General features: G+C 34.7%; 1 protein-coding gene across 2 annotated transcripts in view; it reads left to right on the forward strand.

The window, feature by feature from the left end:
- Window positions 1-24,355, forward strand: part of LOC147918160 (uncharacterized) — a 74,521-nt gene that overhangs the window by 19,167 nt on the left and 30,999 nt on the right. For both annotated transcript variants that reach the window (XM_087443896.1, XM_087443842.1), the window contains exons 2-3: window positions 3,313-3,448; window positions 4,432-4,489. In XM_087443896.1, coding sequence (XP_087300022.1) covers window positions 3,313-3,448; window positions 4,432-4,489 — 194 coding nt within the window. The remainder of the gene's footprint in view (window positions 1-3,312; window positions 3,449-4,431; window positions 4,490-24,355) is intronic.

A 24,355-nucleotide genomic window follows, 5' to 3' on the forward strand; every position in this document is an offset into this window, starting at 1 on the left:
TTACGGTACAGACAAGGAGATGGAGAGAATACCTCCAGGGAGGTTATACAAGAAAGGCTAAATAGAGAAATATTATTATGTTCAGCAACCAAATTTTGTAGATAATGAAAATATTCTAGGTAAATGAAAATATTCTTTTTTTTTAAATAATTTTATTTATTTATTTTTTTCCCCCAAAGCCCCAGTAGATAGTTGTATGTCATAGCTGCACATTTTCTAGTTGCCGTATGTGGGACGCGAGAAGCGGTGTGTCTGTGCGCGCCCAGGATCAGAACCGGGGTCGCCAGCAGCGAAGCGCGCACACTTAACAGCTAAGCGACGGGGCCAGCCCCAAAATATTCTTTATGAGATGTAGCTCAGAAGAATTCAATTAAACGCTGACGTTTCACTGTTATCGGTGGTTTCGTCATTACTAAAGCAAGGTATTTGCCCTACGGATCTCAGTTCACTGAGGACAGTCTGATTCTTCTTTAGTTCACAGGCCTCCTAACTTCCATGACTTCTTATCTTCATCGCAGACTGCTTCTCCTCCTTTGAGTTTATCTCGCTCTCTGTGTTGATTCTTCTGTTTTTGTGGCCTAATTTTCCTGGATGATATCAACGGCCTCCACGACTGAAGCTACTGCCCCATAACAGAAACGTGCAGGTTTCTTCAGAGCTTCATCTCCTCACGTGGTACAGCCAGTGCACATTTCCACCGGATCTTTCAATGTAAATGCAAGAGTAAAGTCTAAAAGGATACTTATTGTTCCTTCCATGTCATGTCACACTCCAGAATTTATAGTTCTTTTCAGAGTAGCATTATGCTTTCAATCCCACAAACAGAAAAATAAATGGATTCCTCTTTTTTTCAGTGATTCTCCCAAATTCAGAAAAATTACCTAACATACTCATTCTTTTTTTTGAGTTTTTATTTATTTTTAATTTTTTGGATTTTTTATTTTTTTAATTGAGTTATAATTGATATATAACTATTAATTCTTCCCCTGTAACATATCTGACAAACATTCTGTAATCTCCTTCCTCACTGTCACTAACCTTCCTTGCTTTGCATCAGGATTCCTGCTTTAGACTTCAAATTAGCTTCTTTACGTGCAGGTTCTGCAGTGACCTCTGTCTACTCAGCGTTGTTATTCAATGGGTGGTTGGGGAATTGGCAGTACTGGCATCATCTGGGAATTCGTTAGAAAGGCGAAATTTCAGGCTTGACTCGAGAAATTCTGAATCAGAATTTGCGCTTCAGCAGGGTCCCCAGATGACTGGAGTGCACGTTCAAGTTTGAGAAGCTCAGCTGAGCATAACCACGTTATTTCTCTCTTCACAAGGTCTGCAAACAGTCACTGAATGAGAGCATTAATTAAATTTAACAGTGTTACATTCTCCCTCTCAAAATGGAGCTCCCGCTAATCACCATACAAACCCTGCACGCGGGTTTCTCACTGCCCCTTGCACCACTGTGGACATTCTAGTCCCTGTATTTGGCTCATGTGCTTTACTTGCTGAAAAGGCCCTCTACTCCATGTTTGTTTACACATTCTGAAGGACCAACTCAGGATTCAACTATTTCGAAGGACCAACTCAAGAGTCAACTTTTTTTAAATGTATTTTTATAGTGCCTATCGTACAAATAAGAACAAAAAATAATTTTATTAATAGTGTCTACAAAAATGTGTTTTGTATTATTTACGTTTTCTTTAAATTTATAGCCCGTATTTCCAATTAGATGGCAAGCCTTTTATAAGCTTGTATCCTGGCGTCTGGAAGAGATCATTGCACACCATTGGGACCAGATGATTTCTAAAAATAGATCTTTCTAGATGTGCTTAAAAATAAATCATGGGGCCAGCCCGTGGCTTAGCGGTTAAGTGCACGTGCTCCACTGCTGGCAGCCCGGGTTCGATCAATGCACCGCTTCCCAGGCCATGCTGAGGCCACTTCCCACGTACAGCAACTAGACGGACGTGCAACTATGACATACAACTATCTACTGGGGCTTTGAGGAACAAAAAAAGGAGGAGGATTGGCAATAGATGTTAGCTCAGAGCCGGTCTTCCTCAGCAAAAAGAGGAGGATTAGCACAGATGTTAGCTCAGGGCTGATCTTCCTCACAAAAAAAAAAAAAAGAAGAAAAAATCATGTTTATTTTTAATTTATAGCACTATTTATACAACAAAATTGTACAAAATTCTACAAGATGATGGTCAAAAATTTGTTTAAACAAAACTCCCTGCTGTTTTCTTTCTCCGTAAGAAAAAATTTAAATTAGCATAAATGTCAAAACATTTAAATGGGCAAGAACCTAATTATATGATTATATATAGTATTAACTTTCACCAACTATATTTAAAATAATGCTGTATGATAAAGTAGGTGTTTGGATACATTGTAACATTTAATAGGGAAATAATATCCTTAATAAATCTACAGAGAAATATATCTACATAAGCAGCTAAGATGTTTAATGGAAATTAAGCTTTATAATTAATGCTTCTTGTTGTTAATTAACATATATTATTCACCATAATGGTTCAACAATTTGTATTAGTCACAGGTGAATTATGTAATTAGTATTTGAAACAGACATGTCCTATGAATAAAAAAACAAAATTCATCCTCATTTTTAATATCAAAAGGAAATAGCAAAAATTAATAGACTTCTTTTTCACAAAAGAATTCATCTTTGTAATAGTTCTTAATATTTTTTGCTTCAAATAGTTATCTAGTCAAATATTATAAAGTGATCTATAATTTTTCTTGTTATTTGTAAAGTAATTACATACACAAAGTGTCTTTTTGATACATTTTTATGTTTAATGTTCTCCAATTTTAAGTAATAATTCCAAGTTTTAAGGTATAATAAGAACAATTACACAAAGTAATAAACAATTGTATATCTCTTATAGTTTATAAAGCCCTTGCTTTGGAGTTCAAGTCTTAGAATCCCCTTTCATCTTTAACAGAGCCCAGAATTTCCTTTGTTACAAATTCTATTTTAAGCATGCTATTGTTCTTTTTTGTCATGCTATTTGAGGTTGGTTAAGTGCATTTCACACTAATTTGCCTGTTGTTTCTAAGAGGTAACTTTGTCAAGACATCCAGAAGAATATGGCCACAGTTTTAGATCAGAAATATGGCTACTGATGAGCCCTCCAATGATGCACCATCTACAAGCAATTGAAGAATTGATTATGCAATCCAATGAAAGACTAAGTTAGACCTATCAGTCCTGTAACTGGTCCTGGAATTTAGGTTATGAGTGTGCATTAGATAAAACTATGCTAATCTTTCTGAACTTTTCTTTCCTCCCTGAAGATCGCCACCAGTCAAATCCTCTGAGAATGACCTTCAGTTCCTAGGCATTGGGGGTGATGTGGCTGAAGTCAGAACGGATATTGCGTGCCCAAGACATGATACTGTCCCTAAAGGAACTTTCTTTTCCCTGAAGAGGGTAAGACACAAAGAACAAAACTACAAAACAACGTGATGAGTTATATTTTAGATTAAGATTTATAGTAGTTACTAAGCATTAAGTAAAGAAACATCTAAGTGAGTAAGCAAGGTTTCATGAAGGAGTTGACATTTGACCTAAGCTCTAATAAAGAAACTTTCAACATTCAGATGAGTATGAGATAAAAGCCATCCAAAAGAAAAGGAGAGAAAATAATAAAATAGAGAAAAGTTAAAGGAAGAAACAGTACAAGATGCATCCACATTTGTGGAAAGGAGAATAAACATTAATTAGTATTTAGACCACATGAAGCTTAAGGAGGCAATAATGGATTGGAACTACACTATATAGGGGCTTCAAGTGAGTTTGGACTTTATAAAATAGATCACAAAAAGACTAAAAATGGTTTTAAAATATATTTTTAACAATAACGTTAAAGGTTTGCTCTTTCCTTTTTGAATTTAAGAATAACATACATTTGAATCAGAGCATCAAAAAATATATAAAATATTCAAGCTTGAAAGGATTTTATAAATCATTTTGTCAAAATATTCATTTATAGTTGGGTAAACTGGGTTCCAAAGACCTTGAATAACTTCTTCAAGGTCAAAGAGCTATTTCTATTTGTCTTAACTGGAAATCACACAGAGTTCTTATAGTGAGTTCAGTGGTGTCAATAGTTCTAACAGTAGAATGCAATCAACCTCTATTGAGCAGAAAGTAGCGTCTTTGATTTGAATGATCAGTTTGTTTCAAAAGATTGATTTGAACTATTATGAGTTTTCTCCTATATATAATTATATTTCATTTAAAGTTAGTTTCAGACAAAATTTCCATGAATTTTAAAAAGTATAAACATCATTTCCTCCTTTCTTTAGAAGTTCTCTCATATACTATTATCATGCAATATAACATTTAGCCTATCACTTTTTTGTTGTTGTTCAACAAATTTCTGACAGCGAAATGAACTCTGTTTGTTCCAGGACATAACCAGATATAGTCCTAAAGGGAAGGGAAGACCTCAAATGTGCTGGCTTTCAGGTGAGGTAAATTTGGATCTATATGACTCATTTCTTAAGGAGGTACACCCTTTTTTCTTTTTTTTTTTTTCAATTTGGTGAAGATACAAGGGTAGAAAGGGGAAAAATTTAAAGAAAGATAAGAGCAGCACATCACCTTGATTTCTGTCAGAGACCCGTTGTCAAGCTGTCTGGCTCACATGACATAGCTCTCTCCCTGGATGTCTGGCATGCTGGATATGATTTGTTACAGTACTTACATTCCTCCTGCCAATATATATAATCTCTTCTTTAGTACATAATCAATTTAACTTCTGTGTATTCTATATATTCCTCAGCAAAATTATGTGCTTCTCGGGACAGAGAGTGGGGTGCTGCCTGCCTCTAGCAAGGAAAAGGAGAAGCGGGCTACTCCATCTGGCCTGGAGTGTTCAGAGGAATATGGGGTTTCAAGTTTCCCAGGTGTATCTACTCCGGTATTCTTATTCTAGTTATTAGGATCCCATGCCTTCGCTACTAGGGCCATGGCTTTAACATAGGAGGAGTCATGGCTGAGAAGCCAGTCTGACTTGGTTCTCTCAGCCTTATGATTTTCTACCCAGTCTGTCCTTTACCTGCTGGAAATAGAGGGCTTTTGGTTTTTACAATATGATTCGAGGTTGACTTTCTTGAGCCTGTTCTTCTTTTTATTTAAGGCTTCTAGAACAACTTACAATGTCATTTGTTTCTTTAAATAAGGTGACCATAGTTATTTTAAAATCTTCATTTGATAATTCCACTATCTGAGGTCTGTATGAGTCTAATGTTGCTGTCTCTTGATTCTTCTGATTCTTTCTCATACATTTTTCTTTCTTTAACTGCCTGGTCATCTTTGACTGATTGTGGTTGGTGCCCTAGAAAATTGGAGGTACCTTGAGAGCAGGGTTAAGTATGACCTTTTCTAGAGAGAGGAATTGCATTTGCTTCTGCCTGGTGCCTAGAAGCCTGAGGGGAACTAAGTGTTGGAGATGACAATAAACCAAGTTTATGGATTGAAGTTCCTTGAATATCCCAAAGTACATAACTGGGGTGAAAATCCATTACACCATTGTTCTATGGCCAAAATGTCTCAGAAATATTTTTTCCTTTTCTTTCATTTCTGCTGTACTGCTCAGTCCCAAGCAGACTTTCCTACTGTCTCCTGGGGTTAGGGCAGCATTCATGTTTAGGTCTAGTTTGGTATTTTCCTGGGGTTGTAGCTCTTATGACCCAGCTTAATGTGGGGGAGGTTCTCTTTAAGACTCTCCACATTGGTTAGGACTTGAGTTTTGACTTCTTCCAGTATAGCAGATGAACCAAAACCTGAGTGTTATATATTGACCAATGCCCTCAAAGTCTTTGGTGCCCCAATGTTGCACTTTCATCTGTTACAAACTTTCAACAAAAATTGACCTGAGAGCTCACCCTCTGTACATTTTTAAATTGTACAATTTAATTAATATGTTTTAAAATATTTATCCATCATTTTTAAAGAATGGGTTAGTGTGGACCATCCTTTATCAACAGAAAAAGTCCTTTAGAAACAGAAAAAGTAAATTAGAGTGAAGAATATTTTAAAGTGTTGTGGAGAAACATGATATTGAGGGTGTAGTTTAGATTAATCATCACTATACAGTTCATCTTCCCTGTGCATGACTTTTCTCCCATCATGTGTGAAATCATACAGAAAGAAGATAGATGAGTTTATTCAAGACTGAGATTTTGCCAGACCATGAGTGTTTAAAACATATAATGATAAGGAGTTTAGGAGATTTCCAAGAGAATGACTAAAATGATAGTTCATGGAATCTAAGTCAACAGGGAGTGAACTAAAGACAGGGCAAAGGAAAAGGAGAGAAGAGAGCAGTAAATCAGAAGTCCTCATGAGATTCACAACCACTCAATTCATAAATAATTTAATAAGAAAGCCAGAAATATGGAAAATTCTGATCAGAAAGTGGGATTTAGGTGACATAGGATTTTAGGGTGACTTCTTAGAGTGTTACTATGGAATGGGTAGTGACGATGGAAAAGAACTGAAGATTATTGATGATGACGAAGTCAAAGCTACATTTTTAATTTTCTATGTGGATTTTGAAATCAACCAGATTGAGAGTAGGAGTTGTAGCAAATAGGAAATGTATAGACTTGATGTTAATGTATTCAGTAAATGAAGGTGAATAATTGGGTTAGTTTGACGTAGTAAATGACAGCAATTAGGAGGGGTAGAGTGTTTTTCATTAAATAAGACCATCAGTTAGTTGTGTGTTTGGACAACATTGTTTTCACCACTGTCTCACACATAATGTTGAGAAACAAAGAGTAAAGCTTGACCCAATAACCACGCTTTAGGCATTAGTAAAGAGGAGTGATTCTGGGTATACTTGAACAAGACAAAGGCAATGAAATGTAGCAATTAAGAATGTCATACTCTGGATTAGTTTTAGAAGCAAATTATCTGGGTTGGTATCTGTTCTGTGTTGAATTGTGCCCCACCCCCCAAAAGAGATATGTTGAAATCCTAACCCCACTACCTCAGAATGTGACCTTATTTGGAAAATGGGGTCACTGCAGATTTAATTAAAAATGATGTCATAATGGAATAGAGTGGACCCCTGATCTGATGTTGTTATACATGTGTTTATGCCAGCATGTATTTATATCTCTTATGACAATCAAGTGCTGATGGGGATGTAAAGTAACTGGAACTTTCACACATTGCTGATGGAAAGGCAAATGATACAGCCACTATGGAAAACCATTTGTTAGTCTCTAACAAAGTTAAGCATACACCTACCATATGACCTAGATATTTATGTAAATGGAATAAAAAATTATGTTCACACAAAAACATGGACATTTGTAGAAGTTTTATTAATAATCACCAAAAACTACAATTAACTGAAATGTCCCTCAACTAAGTAATGAATAAACAACTGTGATACATTTGTATTACTCAGTAACAAAAAAAGAATAAATTGCTGATATACTCAACAACACAGATGAATATCAAATGCATTATTCTTAGTGAAAAATGCCAAACTCAAAATGTTACATATTGTATGATTCTATTTACACAACATTCTGGAAAAGACGAAATTGTAGGGTTGGAGAATAGATTGTAATTGCCAAGTATTAAGGGTAAGGAGGATTTGCCTTTAAAACAGTGGCATGAAGATTTTTCTGTGTGTGATTGTGGTGAGGAGTGGGAGAACTATTTTGTGTCTTGATTGTGGAGGTGGTTACACAACTATATGCTTTTGTCAAAATACACTCTAAACGGAGTGAATATTACTATTTGAAAATTTAGAAATAAATCTAAAAATATTCTTAAATGACTACTACTAATATATTGTAGTAAATAAATAATCAAAAGGCATATATTAGTTTTATAGGGCTGCCATAGCATATTACCACAAATTTGGTGGTTTTAAACAGCCGAAATTTATTCTCTCACAATTCTAGGGGACACATGTCCAAAATCAAGGTATTGGCAGAGTCACTTCCTTCTGGAGGATCTGAGGGAGGATGCATTCCATGCTTCTCTCTCAGCTTCTGGTGTCTGTCCCAGCTATCCCCGGCGTTCCCTGGCTTGTAGATGCATCACTCCAATCTCTGCCGCCTTCTTCATAGGGCCTTTCTCTCTGCATTTCTGCCTGTCTTCTCTTTTTCTGTCTCTTTTGAGGACACCGTCATTGGATTTGGGGCCCACCCTAACCCAGGATGATCTCGTCTGAAGACCCTTACCTTAATTACATCTGCAAAGAACACCTCATCCAAATAAGGTCACATTCTAAGTTCTGAGTGGACATATCTTTTGGAGAGTGACTATTCATCCCACTACAAGGCAACATAGCAATCTTTAATAACTGTAGATATCAAGATATTGACGTAAGGATAATGACTTGCAAATTCTTTCATACATGTTCTTATTCTGAGAGTATTTTGCCTCTTATATTTCTTAGGACAACACTTCAAAATTGATAAGTGATTTTTAACAATAAAAATTAAAATGCTCTTGGGAGGCCACCTGGTGGCATGGTGGTTAAATTTGGTGCACTCTGCTTCTGCAGCCCAGGTTTGTGGGTTGGGATCCTGGGTGTGGACCTATACCGCTCATCAAGTCATGCTGTGGTGGCATCCCACATACAAAAGAGAGGAAGATGGGCACAGATGTTAGCTTAGGGACACTCTTCCTCCAGCAAAAAAGAGGAAGATTGGCAACAGGTGTTAGCTCAGGGCCAATCTTCTTCAACAACAACAACAAAAAGTTAAAATGCTCTTATTTCTGCAACCACACTAGCATAGTTTGCTTTGATGGTATTTTTTCATGGGTAAGCTGAATAGCCTTATAAATTATAAATATAAATCAAGTGAATAATTTATTTTAATGAGAGTTACAAAGTACATTCAAGTTTGTGTGAGAAAAAGTCATGCATTGATTCAATAGGCCAAAGCATCAAATGCTATCTTTAAAGCATTTTGAAATATCTTGAAAACGTAAAAATGAATACTGCTGAACGAGAAACTTAGAATGATGTACCTGGCATAAATTTTCTAATGCAAAGTCAAGAACTAGTGTTAAATCAAGTCCAGTAAGATAAGAAACCAATAAGAAGAAACATTGGAACAAAAATAACAAATAGGGTTTTAACTTATTTAAAATTCATTGTAAAGTGCATTCCAATAGGAACCACTCCTAGCCTCCCCGCCACCCCATTTCAATCAGCTTCTAACTCTATTCTATGCCAGTTCCTTTCTGTGAGAATTCTAGGAAGGAGGGAATCATCCAGTTTTCTGGTAAGACTTTTGAGAGAGTAAAATGGAAAAAGTGTCAAGGAGAAGGGATAATTAAAGATAGGCCTTGAAACTGGATAAAATTTCAACAGAGAGACAGAGAGGCATTGCAGACCTAAGAAAGAGTGTGAGCAAAGAGATAATTCTAAGAAGCTTGAAGTGCATCTAGGGGCTGGTGTAGCATCCATTTCCATGCCTGTAGCCACCAGCTCAGTTCAGGTTGCCATCCAGGCTATAACCATATCTGATTGTGACCCAGTGTCTTCCTTACACAATACGTTGGGCACTGTGCAACCAGAATAATCTTCCTGTCTGATGATGTAACTTACCTGATGGTAAGAAGGCAAAAACCTTCCAGCATTCCTCTCTGTATTGGGGTTGTTGGGTATAGGTTTTGAATTCTGATAAAATGTAAACTCAATTAGAGAAAGGAACTGTACGAATGAATGGATAGGCACAACCTATTCAAAATATATTAGTGATGGAAAGTTTTTGCCCACATAGAACTTCTTGATCAAAATAGAGCATGACTGTGAGAGGGGTGAGAGATTTTGTCAATGATGCAAATTTTTAAAAATATGCAACATTTTATACTAGACATATAAAGCAATTAACTAATGCTTTTATTTTGATATCTGAATACTGAATAATATTTAAAAGTTCTATAACAAATTTTGTCTCCATTTTTTGGTTTACATAGGGGATGGTTTGGGGAAGATAAGAGAAAGAGACCAAAAGTGGTCAAAATAAGAGAGAGAAGTCAGAAGGAGTTAGAGAGGAAAAGGAAAGGTACCCACGGAAAGGAAATATACAAGAGTAATAGATTACGAGAGAAAAACATCACATGGAAACAGATGTAGAGATGTACATAATGAAACAGGAGAGAGGAGAGAAGAAACAGAGTTCTATACAGAAGGAAAGAAGACAAGACATAAAGATCTATATAGAATGAGATAAACTGAGATGAAATTATGGGATGAGATTTAGTGAATTTGAACTTCTGTTTTCACATACTGCTCTTGCTTAGATCTTGGTGCTTTGACATTCTAATTAACTGGGTAAGAAAAATGGTATTTAATTCACACTAAGGAGAATTTTTAGAAATAAATATGATGAGACTGACAAGAAAAATGGAACGTGATTACTAAAATTGTGCAAACGTTTTCCCTATCAACAGTTTGAGAACAAGGAACAGTAATAACTTCCATCACCATTACATGCAAAGTATTGGAAAGGTCATTATCTGCACAGAGCATGTGTGTATGTCTTTCTGTCTAACTCACTTCTGCCCTAACTCCTCCTCTGGGAAGGAATACTGCACTCCTTTCCAAGTCTTGTATCCCCTCGCCACTAGCCGTGTCTTTTCTCTGCTTTTACAGCATCCTTTTTCCTGACATCGGTCCACTTTCAGGGATGCCTTCTCCTGAAGTATTCTGCAGCTCTCACTTTGAGGAGAAAATTAAGATGAGGCAATTTATAAGGAGATAATGGCTGAGAATTCCCCAGAAATTATGAAAACATATAAATCCACAAATCTAGGAAGCAAAATGTATCCCAGCAAAACTATCTTTATAACAAGAATAATGAAGATATTTTTTCAGCAAAAGAATTTGTGATAGTTCAGCATCGTTAGACTCTCACTAAAGTAACTTCAAAATATGCACTTCAAGAGGAAAGAGAATGATCACTGCAGGAAAGTCCGAGGTGCAAGGTGGAATGGTGATAAAAGAAAATACTAAACATGAGCGTAAGTCTAAACAGAGATTTACACTAAGAATTACAGTGCCTGACTTGTCAAATTAAAAATATTGCATAATTAATTGTACAGACAAACACAATTTCTGTTACATAGAAAGTTCAAGAAATGTGGATTGAGGGGCCAGCCCAGTGATGCAATGGTTAAGTGCACGCGCTCCACTGGGGCGGCCTGGGTTCTCAGGTTCAGATCCTGGGCGTGCACCGTGGCACCGCTTGTCAGGCCATGCTGTGGTGGTGTCCCATATAAAGTAGGGGAAGATGGGCATGGATGTTAGCTAAGGGCCAATCTTCCTCAGGAAAAAAGAGGAAGATTGGCATCGGATGTTAGCTCAGGGCTGGTCTTCCTCACACACAAAAAAATAAATATGGATTGAGTTAAATGCAATAAGTAAAATTAAAACAACAACAACAGCACACACACAAAATAAATACAAGCTTCTGGAGGCAAAAACTCATAACTACAACTGTGTAGTATTCACCCTGGCATCACATTTCTCATTAATAACTCCGGATGCCAGGAAACAATGATTCTGAAGCTATTAGGGAAAGGGACTTAGAATGTAAGATGCTGTCTCTAGGCAAATCATACATCAAGAGTGAAGGTGGAATATGGACATTTTTTGAATTCATAGACTCAGAAACTTGACTCACCACATTTGAGTTTTTCACACGTTACTTGAGGATGAGCTCCTATAAAACAAAGGAGAAAATTAAGAGGGAAAAAACCAAAGATGTGGAATCCAAGAAATTAGACGCCAACCCAGGAAGGCAGAGACAGGATGTCATAGGAAGGCTTCTCCGCAGTAGGACTAGAAACGTACTACCTCAGCTTGGAGCAGAGGGAGGAAGGGCTCCAGGAGTGTTACTGCTGGAAAAAACAGCTCTATAGGCACCAAATAAGTTTTTTAACCTCCTTCATGTTGTATTATATGTAAGAAATATTTATATTTATACAACTTGGTAAGGTAACCTGGGGTCTCTGCTCAGAGGGATAAGGGAATCTCTGTAACCTGTAACCTTTTTGTCACTCATGCTGTGCATGGGACATTATTCAGGAAGGCTTTTCAATAGATTTAGAAGATGGATAGATTTGAGGTTACATGGAAGGCATACTATCTTATCACCAAAAAGAAAAAGAAAAGAAAAGAAAAGAAAAGAAAAAAGGTGAGGGAATAATGAGAAAGTCCAGGAAAAGCCAAAGACTATACAAGAACTTCATGGTCTAAATATGAAGTGTACTAAAATGTGGGCATAATTTTAAATAACCGATAGACTGACAGAAAAAAATAATAGTCCACATGGTCTTAATGTTGGCTATATTATGCTTTGAGTGATCCAGAGTTCATGACATTGAAACACTAGAAAACGTTGTTTTAAAATACAACTCTGATTGCAGTCAATGAATTTACAAAGTCATAATAATACAAATAAAGTTTATTAATTTTCCACTTTCAGATTGTAAAATAAAATATAAATTGTATGATTTTTGACCATATCAAACTAAAGGGCTGAGGACAGAGGTGATAGGTATAAGGAGAAGAAGAAAAAGTAAAAAGATTAGGAATAAGATATCCTCATCTGATCTAGATGGGAACTTGATGATAATTGATGGAGTATGAAATAAATATGTAATTATCAAAATGTTGAGAGAAGGGGATGATAAGATATGAGGATAACTTAAGTGCCCAAAGTCCTTAGCTTCCACAGGGGAGAGTTAATAGGTAATATTTACATGCTATAAATCAAGAAATTGAAGAATATGTGTAAAGTGAGAAATGACTGAAAGATTATATCTTCTTACATTGGACAAGGGATGAAGTGGTGTCAAGTGTGCAAGGATTGCTCTTTTTCTTTATGATGTCCACTCTGCTATATTAAAGTATAACATATTATTTTGATTCAAGTACTTAATATTAATATGAAAGTCATACCAACAAAATTACTTTTCAAATAAGATGTCCCTGCCACATGGTATGCTGAAAAATTCAAAGGTACCTAAAACTGAGAACAGTGGGAAACACGTTTTATCTTTTATAAGTTTATGTTATTCTTAAGGAGAAATGCCAACCAATCGATATAATCAATGCAGAGTTCAAAACCTTCCAAATGCATCCCAATGTATATTACTGTATATTGGTTTCAGTCTCACTTAAATACTTGCCTTTGAGAAAGGGATGGGTGAGGGACTATCTGTCCAATTTTTACATGTTTTGCCAGCTTTCATGGTCTTCATAAAACAGTTTTCCTTATATATATTTGAAATTATTATACAAAATTCATGTGATAATCTCTACAAAGGAAAGAAAATCTAAACCTTCCTCACAAATTGTGGTATATAGAAACCCAGAAGATAGAAATTATGATCATCGTTCTGCCAAACATATTTTTGTGTCCTCACTCCTTAACTTCTCTGATATATTTTTTGTATATGTGTATAAATGTGAAACATGAGAAGTTTGCACACAAACACACACACACCTCAATGATCCACTCACTTTAACTCTGAGATTCCATAACTTTAGAAAGAATTTCTTTAAAGACAATCTCCTTTTTCTGTTTAACTTTCAAAAGCTGTTTTAAAAGTTGCAAGACAAAAAGAATCAGTTCCATTCCATCCCCTAAAGTGGATTTTCAATATAACTCCTCACAGTTGTTTTGTGTCTCTGGGATGCTAATAAGATCTATTCTGTGGCAACACACAACTGCAATGTTTCTTTTCTTGTTGTTGTTAGTATATTAACAGATAATGTTTTTCAAAAATTTATTTTAAAAATCTTTAATTACTATTTCTAATATACACCATGGTCATCATTAGTTCACTGGGAATCAAAAACAGAATATGTTAAGGGAACTCAATTAGCATACTCAATTTTAATGGACCTCTAAACATTTGCTTGTTATAGCATACTAGGCTTATGGGGAAAAGTGTGCCAACTGATGGTTTATTATTTAGAAGAATGTAAGGGAAAGCCTGTTTTTATTAGTACCTTTTCCCAAACACTAGCCTCGAGATATTAGAATAAAATAGCAATGTGTGAGTTTAAATGTTGAAAACTGTGCCGGGCTGCTGGTAAAGAAATATGTGTAACAAAATATTTCCCCTTCAAAATAATAATATTTTTCCCCCAGGAAATCAGCTGGGGAGTAAAGCAATACTCTTCTACTTTGTTACCAAATTACAGAATTCATTTATATCCTGTGGGTAAAGGTAAATGCAAAGCAATCACAGCTTAAAGTCTTATTCAAGAAATGCTCATCAAGCACCCTAATGATGTCTTGTTTATCTTGATGGTTTATTGTTTTCCTCCAACACATCTGAAATATTGTACCATTCAGCTGATTCTGGCAGCGTATTCCCAGCCTCAGAGAGCTGCAGTTGCCTTGCCGTCTGCAGAGCCGGTGGGCAAAGCTGGCATCCTGGCGAGTGGCCAGGTGCTTCCCTCTGGCGTGGTCCCTGCATTTGTCATTAGACTAGTGAGCATTGAGAGCTTCAAGCCCAAAAGCAAATGAGACTGCAGGAGTATCCTTCAGGCAAATGCTATTCTAGCATAAGAAAATACACAATTTCTGTTTGTTTGTTTTAAAGAAAGAGTCTGAAGGAAAATACGTATGTATATCAAAACACTCACAACCTGGGCTACAATACAAAAGATATACAGTCACGCGTTGCTTAACAACAGGGATGCATTCTGAGAAGTCCATCATTAGGCAATTTTATCATTGTATGAACATCATAGAGTGCACTTACACAAACCTGGGTGGTATAGCCTACTACACACCTAGGCTAATCTTATGCGACCACCCTCACATATGAGGTCCATCTTTTTCTTTCTTTTTTATTGGTGAGGAAGATTGGCCCTGAACTCACATCTGTTGCCAATCTTCCTCTTTTTGCTGAGGAAGATTGGCCCTGAGCTAACATCTGTGCCCATCTTCCTCTATTTTGTATGTGGGATGCTACCACAGCATGGCTTGATGAGTGGTGCATAGGTCCACACCCAGGATCCAAACCTGCAAATCCTGGGCTGCTGAAGTGGAGCATGCAAACTTAGCTACGCCACCAGGCCAGCCCCTTGAGGTCCATCTTTGACCGAAACATCATCATGTGGTGCATGACGGTATACGAACTGAAGGTTTATGAAAATAAATGATAAATGAAAAATTATGAGGAAATCATTTTGATTAGTAAAGAAATAGATAACTGTAGAAACATTGCCTGCAATTTATGAACTCAGTGAGCTTGAAATGTAAGAGATTCAATTTGTTAAAAGATAAACTGAGGCATATTAAAAATTTTAAGAGTTTATTTGAGCAAAGATCTATTCGAATCAGGCAGTACAGAACAGGAAGTGGTTAGAAGTGCTCCTCCAAGAAAAACAGGGGAAAGGCTTAAAAAGAGAAAGTGCAAAAGCAAAGTAAGGAAATTATTGATTGGCTCTAGCTTAAAGCCTAGTTGGCTGTTCTGGATTGGTTGCCCTTAGTGTTTTGATTTCGTAACCTTCAGGCATTTATAGGCTTAGATTTTGGTTTGCTCACATAGGTCACTATGGCATTAGAGCTACATAGTCTAAAGGCCTCCTTGTTTAATTAATTTAAAAAAATAAAATAAATTTTGTGTTTATCTCACAATATCTAAATCCCTTCTCTTTGTCTGGCTGGTCAGTGCTCGGAAAAGTTTTGATGAAGATCAAAATCCTTTGTAAAAGTAAAAACCATGTCTAGATATTGGAAATCTTTTAACAAATTATTCTTGGATATAATGTAATAGAAAAATTATTTTTTAAGAGTTATTTGAAATATTTTTCTTCTAAAGTACTAAAGGTAAATTAAATCTAGAACCTTAACACAGGGTGATGAAATAGGATAATAATTGGTAATGTTTGAAATGATAAATAGCTCAAAATATTTCAAAACAGAAGGCTTCATTATGTTCTCTCATAAAACATCCTTTCAAACTACTGTCAGAAATGAAATGAACTGTAAGTCTAATATGCGACAATGTTTCATTACTATACAAAATGAATATTAATTGGAAAACAACTATATGCTTTTATATATATATCATACTCATGATGCCATGTTCTGTTGACAAACATTAAAGCAGTAAATTTGATGACTAGTGTGTTTACTAAACACAGAAACTAAAAATTCCAAACTACCTGACTTTTCTAAAGAATACGTAAAATATTACATACAACTTTTATGATTTTGAAGGATAGTCATTGGAGTATATTTTATTACCATTAAGTGTTTGAAATGACTTTTCCCTCATTAAATAAAAATTGACTAAAAATCTGGATTTATTATCTAAATGACTCACAACTATCTGAAGTTAAAATTTCATCTGAGCCCTAAATTTTGAAAAAATTAATCTTGAGATGAATTAATAGTTATACCTATTTTAGTAAGTGAAGTAAATGAAAGAATAGAAACACAAGGTAACTTTTCACAGTTATAATATTTTAAGTGGAACTCAGATTTATTGTATTGCATGCTGCTCAACTGTGGAATTCTTGGTCAGCTACCATTCCATGTGACTTCAGATAAACTTCTTTTGGGTGTTCTCGCCCTGCCTAATTCAGGATGAATTGCCTAAAACACCCAATCGTCAGTATTACCCAACAAGTAAACCTTCATTGCTAAAAACAAAAACATATTAAAGACATTAATTTTGCCTTTAGCTTTAAAAGTGATAGAATAAAAAATAGGTCAGTGGAGAGCATTAAGGAGTTTGACCCGTAACTTACCCATACTTGATTGTCAAAATAAATGAAAATTTTAATTGCAGTTTCTGGATCAAAATTCTGAAAATGTTTCCTATGAAGATTTTTATTTTGCAAGAATAAAATAATTTATTCACAGCCAGAGAATATAATTTGTAACTGAAAGGAAGCAATCTTGTTGATTCAGTTCTTAGAACAAGATGTGCATTTGATATAAAAACTAAATTATTGGTTAAAAGGAATTCATGGGCAACAACTTGAACTGAGGAGGAAATTCTGTTTGCACATGTTATCAGTGGTGAGGAATTAGATTCTTGAGAGCAATGTGTTCAGACAGTCTGCCTTTCTCTTTGCCTGTCTCTAAGGCAGACGATTTATATCATGCCATCTGGAAAGGGTACAGGCAACAACCCAAACAAAATCCAGTTAACAAAACTGTGAGCTATATATCCAATTGGAAAAAAAGTCAGTGCTGCCTTCAACGTTTTTAGGATTTTGCCTAATTCTGCTCTTTTGATTCACTGATACAATTTTTTGTATTTTTGGATGCCTACTTTTTGAAAATCTTGTTTTTGATAAGTGTCTAATCTCCCAGATAATCTTTTTACACAGTAACATATGTTTTGGAATCTGTCCAAGTGAGATATTACCGCCTTCTGAGAAAGGACTAAGTTGTTCTACCCCAAGGATTTCCTCTTCAAGTATGGCAAAATAAGCTTCTAAAAATGAATCATCTCAAAGATAACCATAAAATCCAGATAATGTTTTAAAAAACTTAAAAGTGAGAAAACTTTGTAGTTTTTTTGCAGAGGGTGTAAAACTTGGAAGATGGTTACAGCATGGGGTATTTCCCATTTTTATGACATTAATTTGAAGGCAGGCCACAGTCCTAGTGTGGCCTAGGGAGGTTAAGACTCTGGTAGAAAGTCACATTCTTTCTGGCCTAAAGAAGCAGAAGATAGAATGAGGATGACTACACTCCTAGAAAGTGAGGAAGGAATCCTGGAAAGAGGCAGCCACAGAAGACTCCCCAAATTCAGCATATAAACTCTGCCGGAGTCCCTGTCTAACCACTGAATCATGCAAGCAGAGGGGAGACTTAAAGCAGCTTTCAGCTAAGGCTAAAAAGAGGAAACTGAAATTTGAGGTACAAATAGGCAAGAAAAAGTTTGCAATTTGATTATAAGCAAGAAAATTTTTTGCTTTAAAAAGAAAAACACCTTTTATAGGAATATAACAGAATGCAGAGCCTCAACAGTGAAATTCTAACAATGTCCAGGATACAACCCCAAATTTCTTAAATAAGAAGAACCAATAACATGTGATTCATTCTTAAAGGAAAATAAACAGAAGTCAGTTTCAAGATGTCCCTGATATTAGGTTGTCAGGCAAACACTTTAAAACAGCTCTTATAATGATAATTAATGAGGAAAAGGAAAATACACTTGGAATAAAAGGAAACAATAGAAAATTTCAGCAGAGAAATAGAAAATACTAAATAGAAATAGAAGATGCTAAATGAAAATACTAAAAAAATGGAAAGTATGGACATTAGTAACAAAATATTTGAAATAAAAAGTACACTAGATGGGATTAATAATAGAAAGGAGCTGACAGAGGAAAGAGCAAATGGACTTTAAAATTGTTCAATGGACATTATCAAAGCTGAAGGGCAGAGAGAAAAATACATTAAAAGGAAAAACAGAGCCCCCGAGAGAGTAATATTATATGAGATAATATCAAAAGGTCTAACATGCTTGTAATTGGAGTTCCAGAAGTAAAGGAGAGAATGTGATAATAAATATATTTGAAGAAATAATTGCCAAATACTTTCCAAATTTGGTGGAATACATTAATGTAAATAGGCAAAATGTGCATCAAAATCAAAACAGAATAAATACAATGAGCACACTCTGCCTAGGCGTATCATAGTTAAACTGCAGAAATCCAAAGATACAAAAAAACATTCAAAGAAGTCAGAGGAAAATGGCATGTTCCATACAGGAAAACAATGATGCAAATGATTGTGGTCTTCTCATCAAAAGCTGTGACAGCAGAAGGCAGTGGAATTACATCATTTAAGCAATGGAAGAAAAAAAAATTAAACCCAGAGTTCCATATATAGTGGTTATATCCCTCAAGAAAGAAGGCAAAGTAGAGATATTTTCAGATAAAAGAAAACTAAGAGAATGTGTCATGGGAAGAGATGCACTGCAAGAAATGCTGAAGGAAATTCTTCATGGTGAAAGTCAGTGATAGCAGAGGGAAACTCAGACAGTCAGGAAGTAATGCATACCATAAAAAGTGATAAATATATAGAGATATACATACATATTTATATATATTGAGAGATATACAGATTTTTAAACTTTATTTCATTAAAATATATGACTGTTTCAAGCAGAAATTATGATGCTTTCTTGAAGATTTTATAATGTATGTTGGTATAATAAGTATGAAAATTCTAGCATAAGTTATCAAGGGGGGGTAAATGGACATAGATGATTGCAAGATCTCTGCACTTTGCATGAATCTGTATAATAATAACTCTAATTAGACCGGTGAAAAGTTAAGGATATATAATATATCTGTACAGAAACCAAAAAAAATGCAAACACTTATATGTGTAAACCAAATATATAAAATTATTTAAATAATCAGAATGAAAAGGGAACAAAGCAACACAAAAATAGAATGGACGAAAAGAAAACAAATAGTGAAATGGCACAACAAAATCAAACTATATCAATATTATATTAAATATTAATGGGCTAAGTACTCCATGTATATGACACAGATCATCAGAAGAAATTAAAAAACAAATACCCAAATATATGCTAACAAAAAGCCTAACTTTCAATTTAAAAGCATAGGTAAGTTGAAAATATATAGATGGAAAAAGATATACAATTCCAAGAGTAAACATAATAGTAAATAGAATAAAATCAGAAAAAAAAAGATTCTTCAAGACAAAACATACTACTAGAATTAAAGAGAGTTATTTCATGATGATAAAAAGTATTTTATAAAAAATATAGGTAACAAATTAATGTGTTTTGATACTACTGTAAATGGAATTTAAGAAATCATGTTTCAATTATTCCAACATAAATATTTTTATTTAGGTAACAAATTAATAAAACATGTGCAAGACTTCTACACTGACAGTTATAGAACTGCACTGAGCGAATTAAAGAAGACTTAAGTAAGTGGAGATATATATCATGTACATGGGTTGGAAGATGTGATATTGTTAAGGTTATATATACATTTATAATTATATATATATTTATTATATATATTTATATATATTATTTATTATATATTTATATATATTATTTATTATATATATATAATACAATACCAATCAAATCCTAGCAGGCATTTTAGAAACTGGCAAAGTGATTCTAAACTTTATATGGAAATACAAATGACCTAGAATAGCCAAAATAATTTTTTAAAAAGAACAAAATTTGAAGATTCATACTACCTGATTTAAAGACCAACTAAAGCTACAGTAATCAAGACAGTGTTGTATAATTGAAAAAATAGACATATAAATCAATGAAACAGAATGGAGAGTACAGAAATTGACCAATTTATATATGATCACCTGATTTTTGACGTTTCCAAGGCCACTTAGTGGAGGAAAAAGAAAATCTCTTTAACAAATGGATATCTATATGGAATGAAAAGGAACATCAATTATTACCTTATGCCATATAACAAAATTAACTTGAAATAGAACATAGTCCTATATGCAAAAATTGAAACCATAACAATACTAGAAGAAAACAGATTATTTGCATGAATTTGGAGTAGGCAAATTTATTTTAGATAGAATATAAAAAACAGAAACAAACAAAAATAATAATCAGTTGGATTTCTTCAAAATTACTTTTTTGTTCCTCAAAAGACACCATTTAAAAAAAAATGAAAAGGCAAGCTGCAGAGTGGAAGAAAATATTCACACTACATGTATCTGACAAAGAATTTATATGTAAAATGTATAAGAATTCCTACAATCCAATAATAGAAGACAAAACTGTACAATTTTTAAATTAAATCTATTAAAAACTGTACAAAATATTTGAACACATATCTCACCAAAAAGAGATACACATGGCAGATAAGCAAATGAAAATATGTCAGCATCATTATCAGAGAAATTGCAATTAAAACAGAAAAGTTACCACTGCACACCCATTAGAAATGTTAACAGTAAAAGCCGAAAATCCCATGTGTTCATGAGGATGTGGAGCACCTGGAATTCTCATGCTCTGCTGGTGGGGATGTAAAATGTACAACCACTTTGGAAAACTGTTTGATAGTTTTTTTAAAACCTCACCATAAATAACCCAGTTATTCCATCTTAGGTATTTACTCGAAAGAATTGATAATACCTATCCACACAAAGGATTTACATGCAAATAGTCACAGCAGTTTTATGCAAGATAACCAAAAACTTCAAATAACTTTAATTTCGATAAGCAGATGCATGGATAAACAAAATGTGATGTATCTTTACTGTTAAATACTGCTCAACATTAAAAAGGAAAGAGCTGCTGATAAATACAATAACATGTATGAATCTTAAGTCATTGTGCTAAGAGGAGTCTGTTACAAAAGAGTCCATACTATTCGATTCCATTTATATAAATATCTAGAAAATACCAACTAATCTATAGTGACCAAAAACATATCTGTGATTGCCTGGGGCAGGGTGCAGAGGGAGAGATGGACTCTAACGGGGCTTAAAGAATCTTTTGGAGGTGATGGAAATGTTGTGTGTCTTGATTTGGGCAGTGGTTTTATAGTGTATACATCTATCACAATTAATTAAATTGTACACTTTACATGGATACAGTTTCTTATGTCTGAATATACCTCAATAAGACTGATAAAATTGTGAAACCTCAAACACCAGTGATAGACAAAACATAATTCTGTCCATAGAACTGTAATATATGCTATATTTTAACTTCCCTTTTTAGATAAACGGTCTACCAATAAATATTGTAACAATCATCTTATAGAAAGATCATTATTATTGTATATATATATCTCAATTATACATTGTGTTTTAATGTCCAAAATCAGTAACATTTTTGGCTTTTTGCTCCTTTTACAGCATGTTAACTTTATTAAGTATGAAATCAATAAAGAATACAAGACCAATTCCCCAGAGAAGTCTGAGAAAATTAAGGGTAAAGCAGTTAACACAATAGAGGTATACTTTATAATGTCTCTCTCTCATTGCACTAAAGATGTTTTAAATTTCTGTAAATATATCTATCTTTAGGTACCTAATGCTAACTGATGTAATTTTATGTTTAATAATTTTCATGTATTTATATTTTATCTTAACCTAAATACATATTAATATCTGAAAAAATGAACATCATCCCTTAACTGCAGCATAGAAACATTAATGTTGTCAGTCATATAAACAAAGGTAAATGATGGAAATCCAGCTCTGAGCTTCTGTCTCCTTGTCTAAAAACCATTTCTTAGGCTGTACCTTAACAATCAGAAATATGTTAGTGACATCTCCCCATTTCAAACCGTGAATTTTCATTTTCTATTAAAAGTCAGCAGCACGTTTCCTTTTCTTTGATATAGTAAGTCTTTGAACTTCTTAGCAGAAAGAGGTTTTATAAAGTTGAATTTAAAAAGAAAAAATATATACATATAAATGCCATTGGGTTAGTTGAAAGGGTCTTGCATCCCCAGTCTTCTAACCTGGGTTCAAACTGCAGCTCTCAGTGATTGCTCCTCTGTGAGATGAAAACAATCCCGTCTCACAGGGCTGCTCTCAGGCTTACAGAACCTAAAGAAATTACAGGGTGTATGTTCAAGTGCAAAGAGCCTAGAGTTAAAACTTTTCTCAATTTTGTGTCAGTACAATCTAGGGCAAGGTACTTATTCTCCCTGTTGGTTTTACTCATTAATAAAATAGGACTAATACCACCTGCTTCACAGTGTTGAGGTGAGATTTAGGGATTGTGTAGTTTGAAACTTAAGCATGGTGCTGGGAACATAATAGGCATCACATTTTTATAGCTATTGTAAGTGGTGAGTTAAAATAGTGACAATTGGCAGTGTCCCATTACCTTGTTCTAAATCAGTTTTAAATGGCCATGCAAACAGACAGAAAAGACAATTACAGATAGCACAAGAAACTGAAAGCTGTGTCTTCAAGACATGTACATGCTGCTCCAAACAGAATTGTCCTGCCTGTCACTTTCACCATGCCTATGAATACCGTCTGTAACTGCCAATCATCATTCCTCTTTCTCCCATCAATTAACACTTCTATGGGCAAATTTATTTGTATTTTTCACTACATCTCCAACCCCACGGCCAAAGTAGAAAAGATCAGAGAACAGAGGGAAATAGCCTTAGTGCCTGGAATATTTGCTGAAACATAGGTTGAAGGGATTCCACTTAAAATGTTCACTCTACATCTTTGCTGGTCAACTTCTTAGTTCTAAAGCCTTGGGAGGAGGGATGGATCTGCCGTGTGGCTGTGGGTGGAGTTGATAAACAAAACCTCTCCTCCTTTCTGCAACAGAGAATAAGTTCATCTAGTGCAGCTTGGTAGTATTCCTACAGAATTTTCTCTTGACCTCACTGCTTGCTATTCTTTTAAAGAAAATGGGGTGGTCCTGGAAGGACTGAGGAAATTTTTATTTTTTCTTCCTTTACCAGGTAGGTATAATATTCTATTTCTTGAGCTAGATGTTGGTTACACAGGTGGGTTCAGTTTGTTAAAGTTCATTGAACTTTGCATTTATGACATATGCAGAATTCTGTATGTATATTATGCCTCGATTAAAAAGTTAAACGTATTGGAGCGGGCCAGGTGGCGCAGTGATTAAGTTTGTGCATTCCGCTTCGGTGGCCTGGGGTTCGCCAGTTTGGATCCTGGGCGCAGACCTACTCAGCACCACTCATCAAGCCATGCTGAGGCTGTGTCCCACGTAGAAGAACTAGAAGGACCTACAACTAGCATATACAACTATGTACTTGGGGCTTTGGGGAGAAAAAAGAAAAAAAGAGGAAGATTGGCAACAGATGACAGCTCAGGGCCAATCTTCCTTAAAAAAAAAAAAAAGAAAAAGCAAGGATCAGATGGAGAAATATCGCACTTAACATTTCCAATCCTCCATTTCATAAAAAAGTTAAATGTATTAATAATAAAGATAGTAATAAAATTATGTTTCTATGCATTTCATGATATAGAAATAATATGACCTTCTCTGGGTAAAAAAGAGGGAAATAAACTGTGAAAATTAAGACAGATTATATCTATCAAACAATATTTTACAGTTTGTGTCATGTAGAAAAGTGGTTCTTCCATAAAGACGTTTGAGAGGTGGACCATATGGTATACTTCAACTTGAGGATTCCTGATTCGCAGTAGCAAATAAAAAGCCCTGAAAAGGTTTACCATTAATGTACCTGTTGAGCTTTATTTAATGCAGCAACAAAACTTAGATGTGTTCTATAGAACACTAATTCTTCTGCATATTAATATGTGATATAGGAAAGCAAAAAATTCTGTGGTCAAATAAGTTTGAGTATTAATG

Source organism: Ceratotherium simum, chromosome 1 (assembly GCF_057802395.1).
Source record: "Ceratotherium simum simum isolate JZ-2026a chromosome 1, ASM5780239v1, whole genome shotgun sequence".
In the NCBI taxonomy this organism is placed as follows: domain Eukaryota; kingdom Metazoa; phylum Chordata; class Mammalia; order Perissodactyla; family Rhinocerotidae; genus Ceratotherium; species Ceratotherium simum.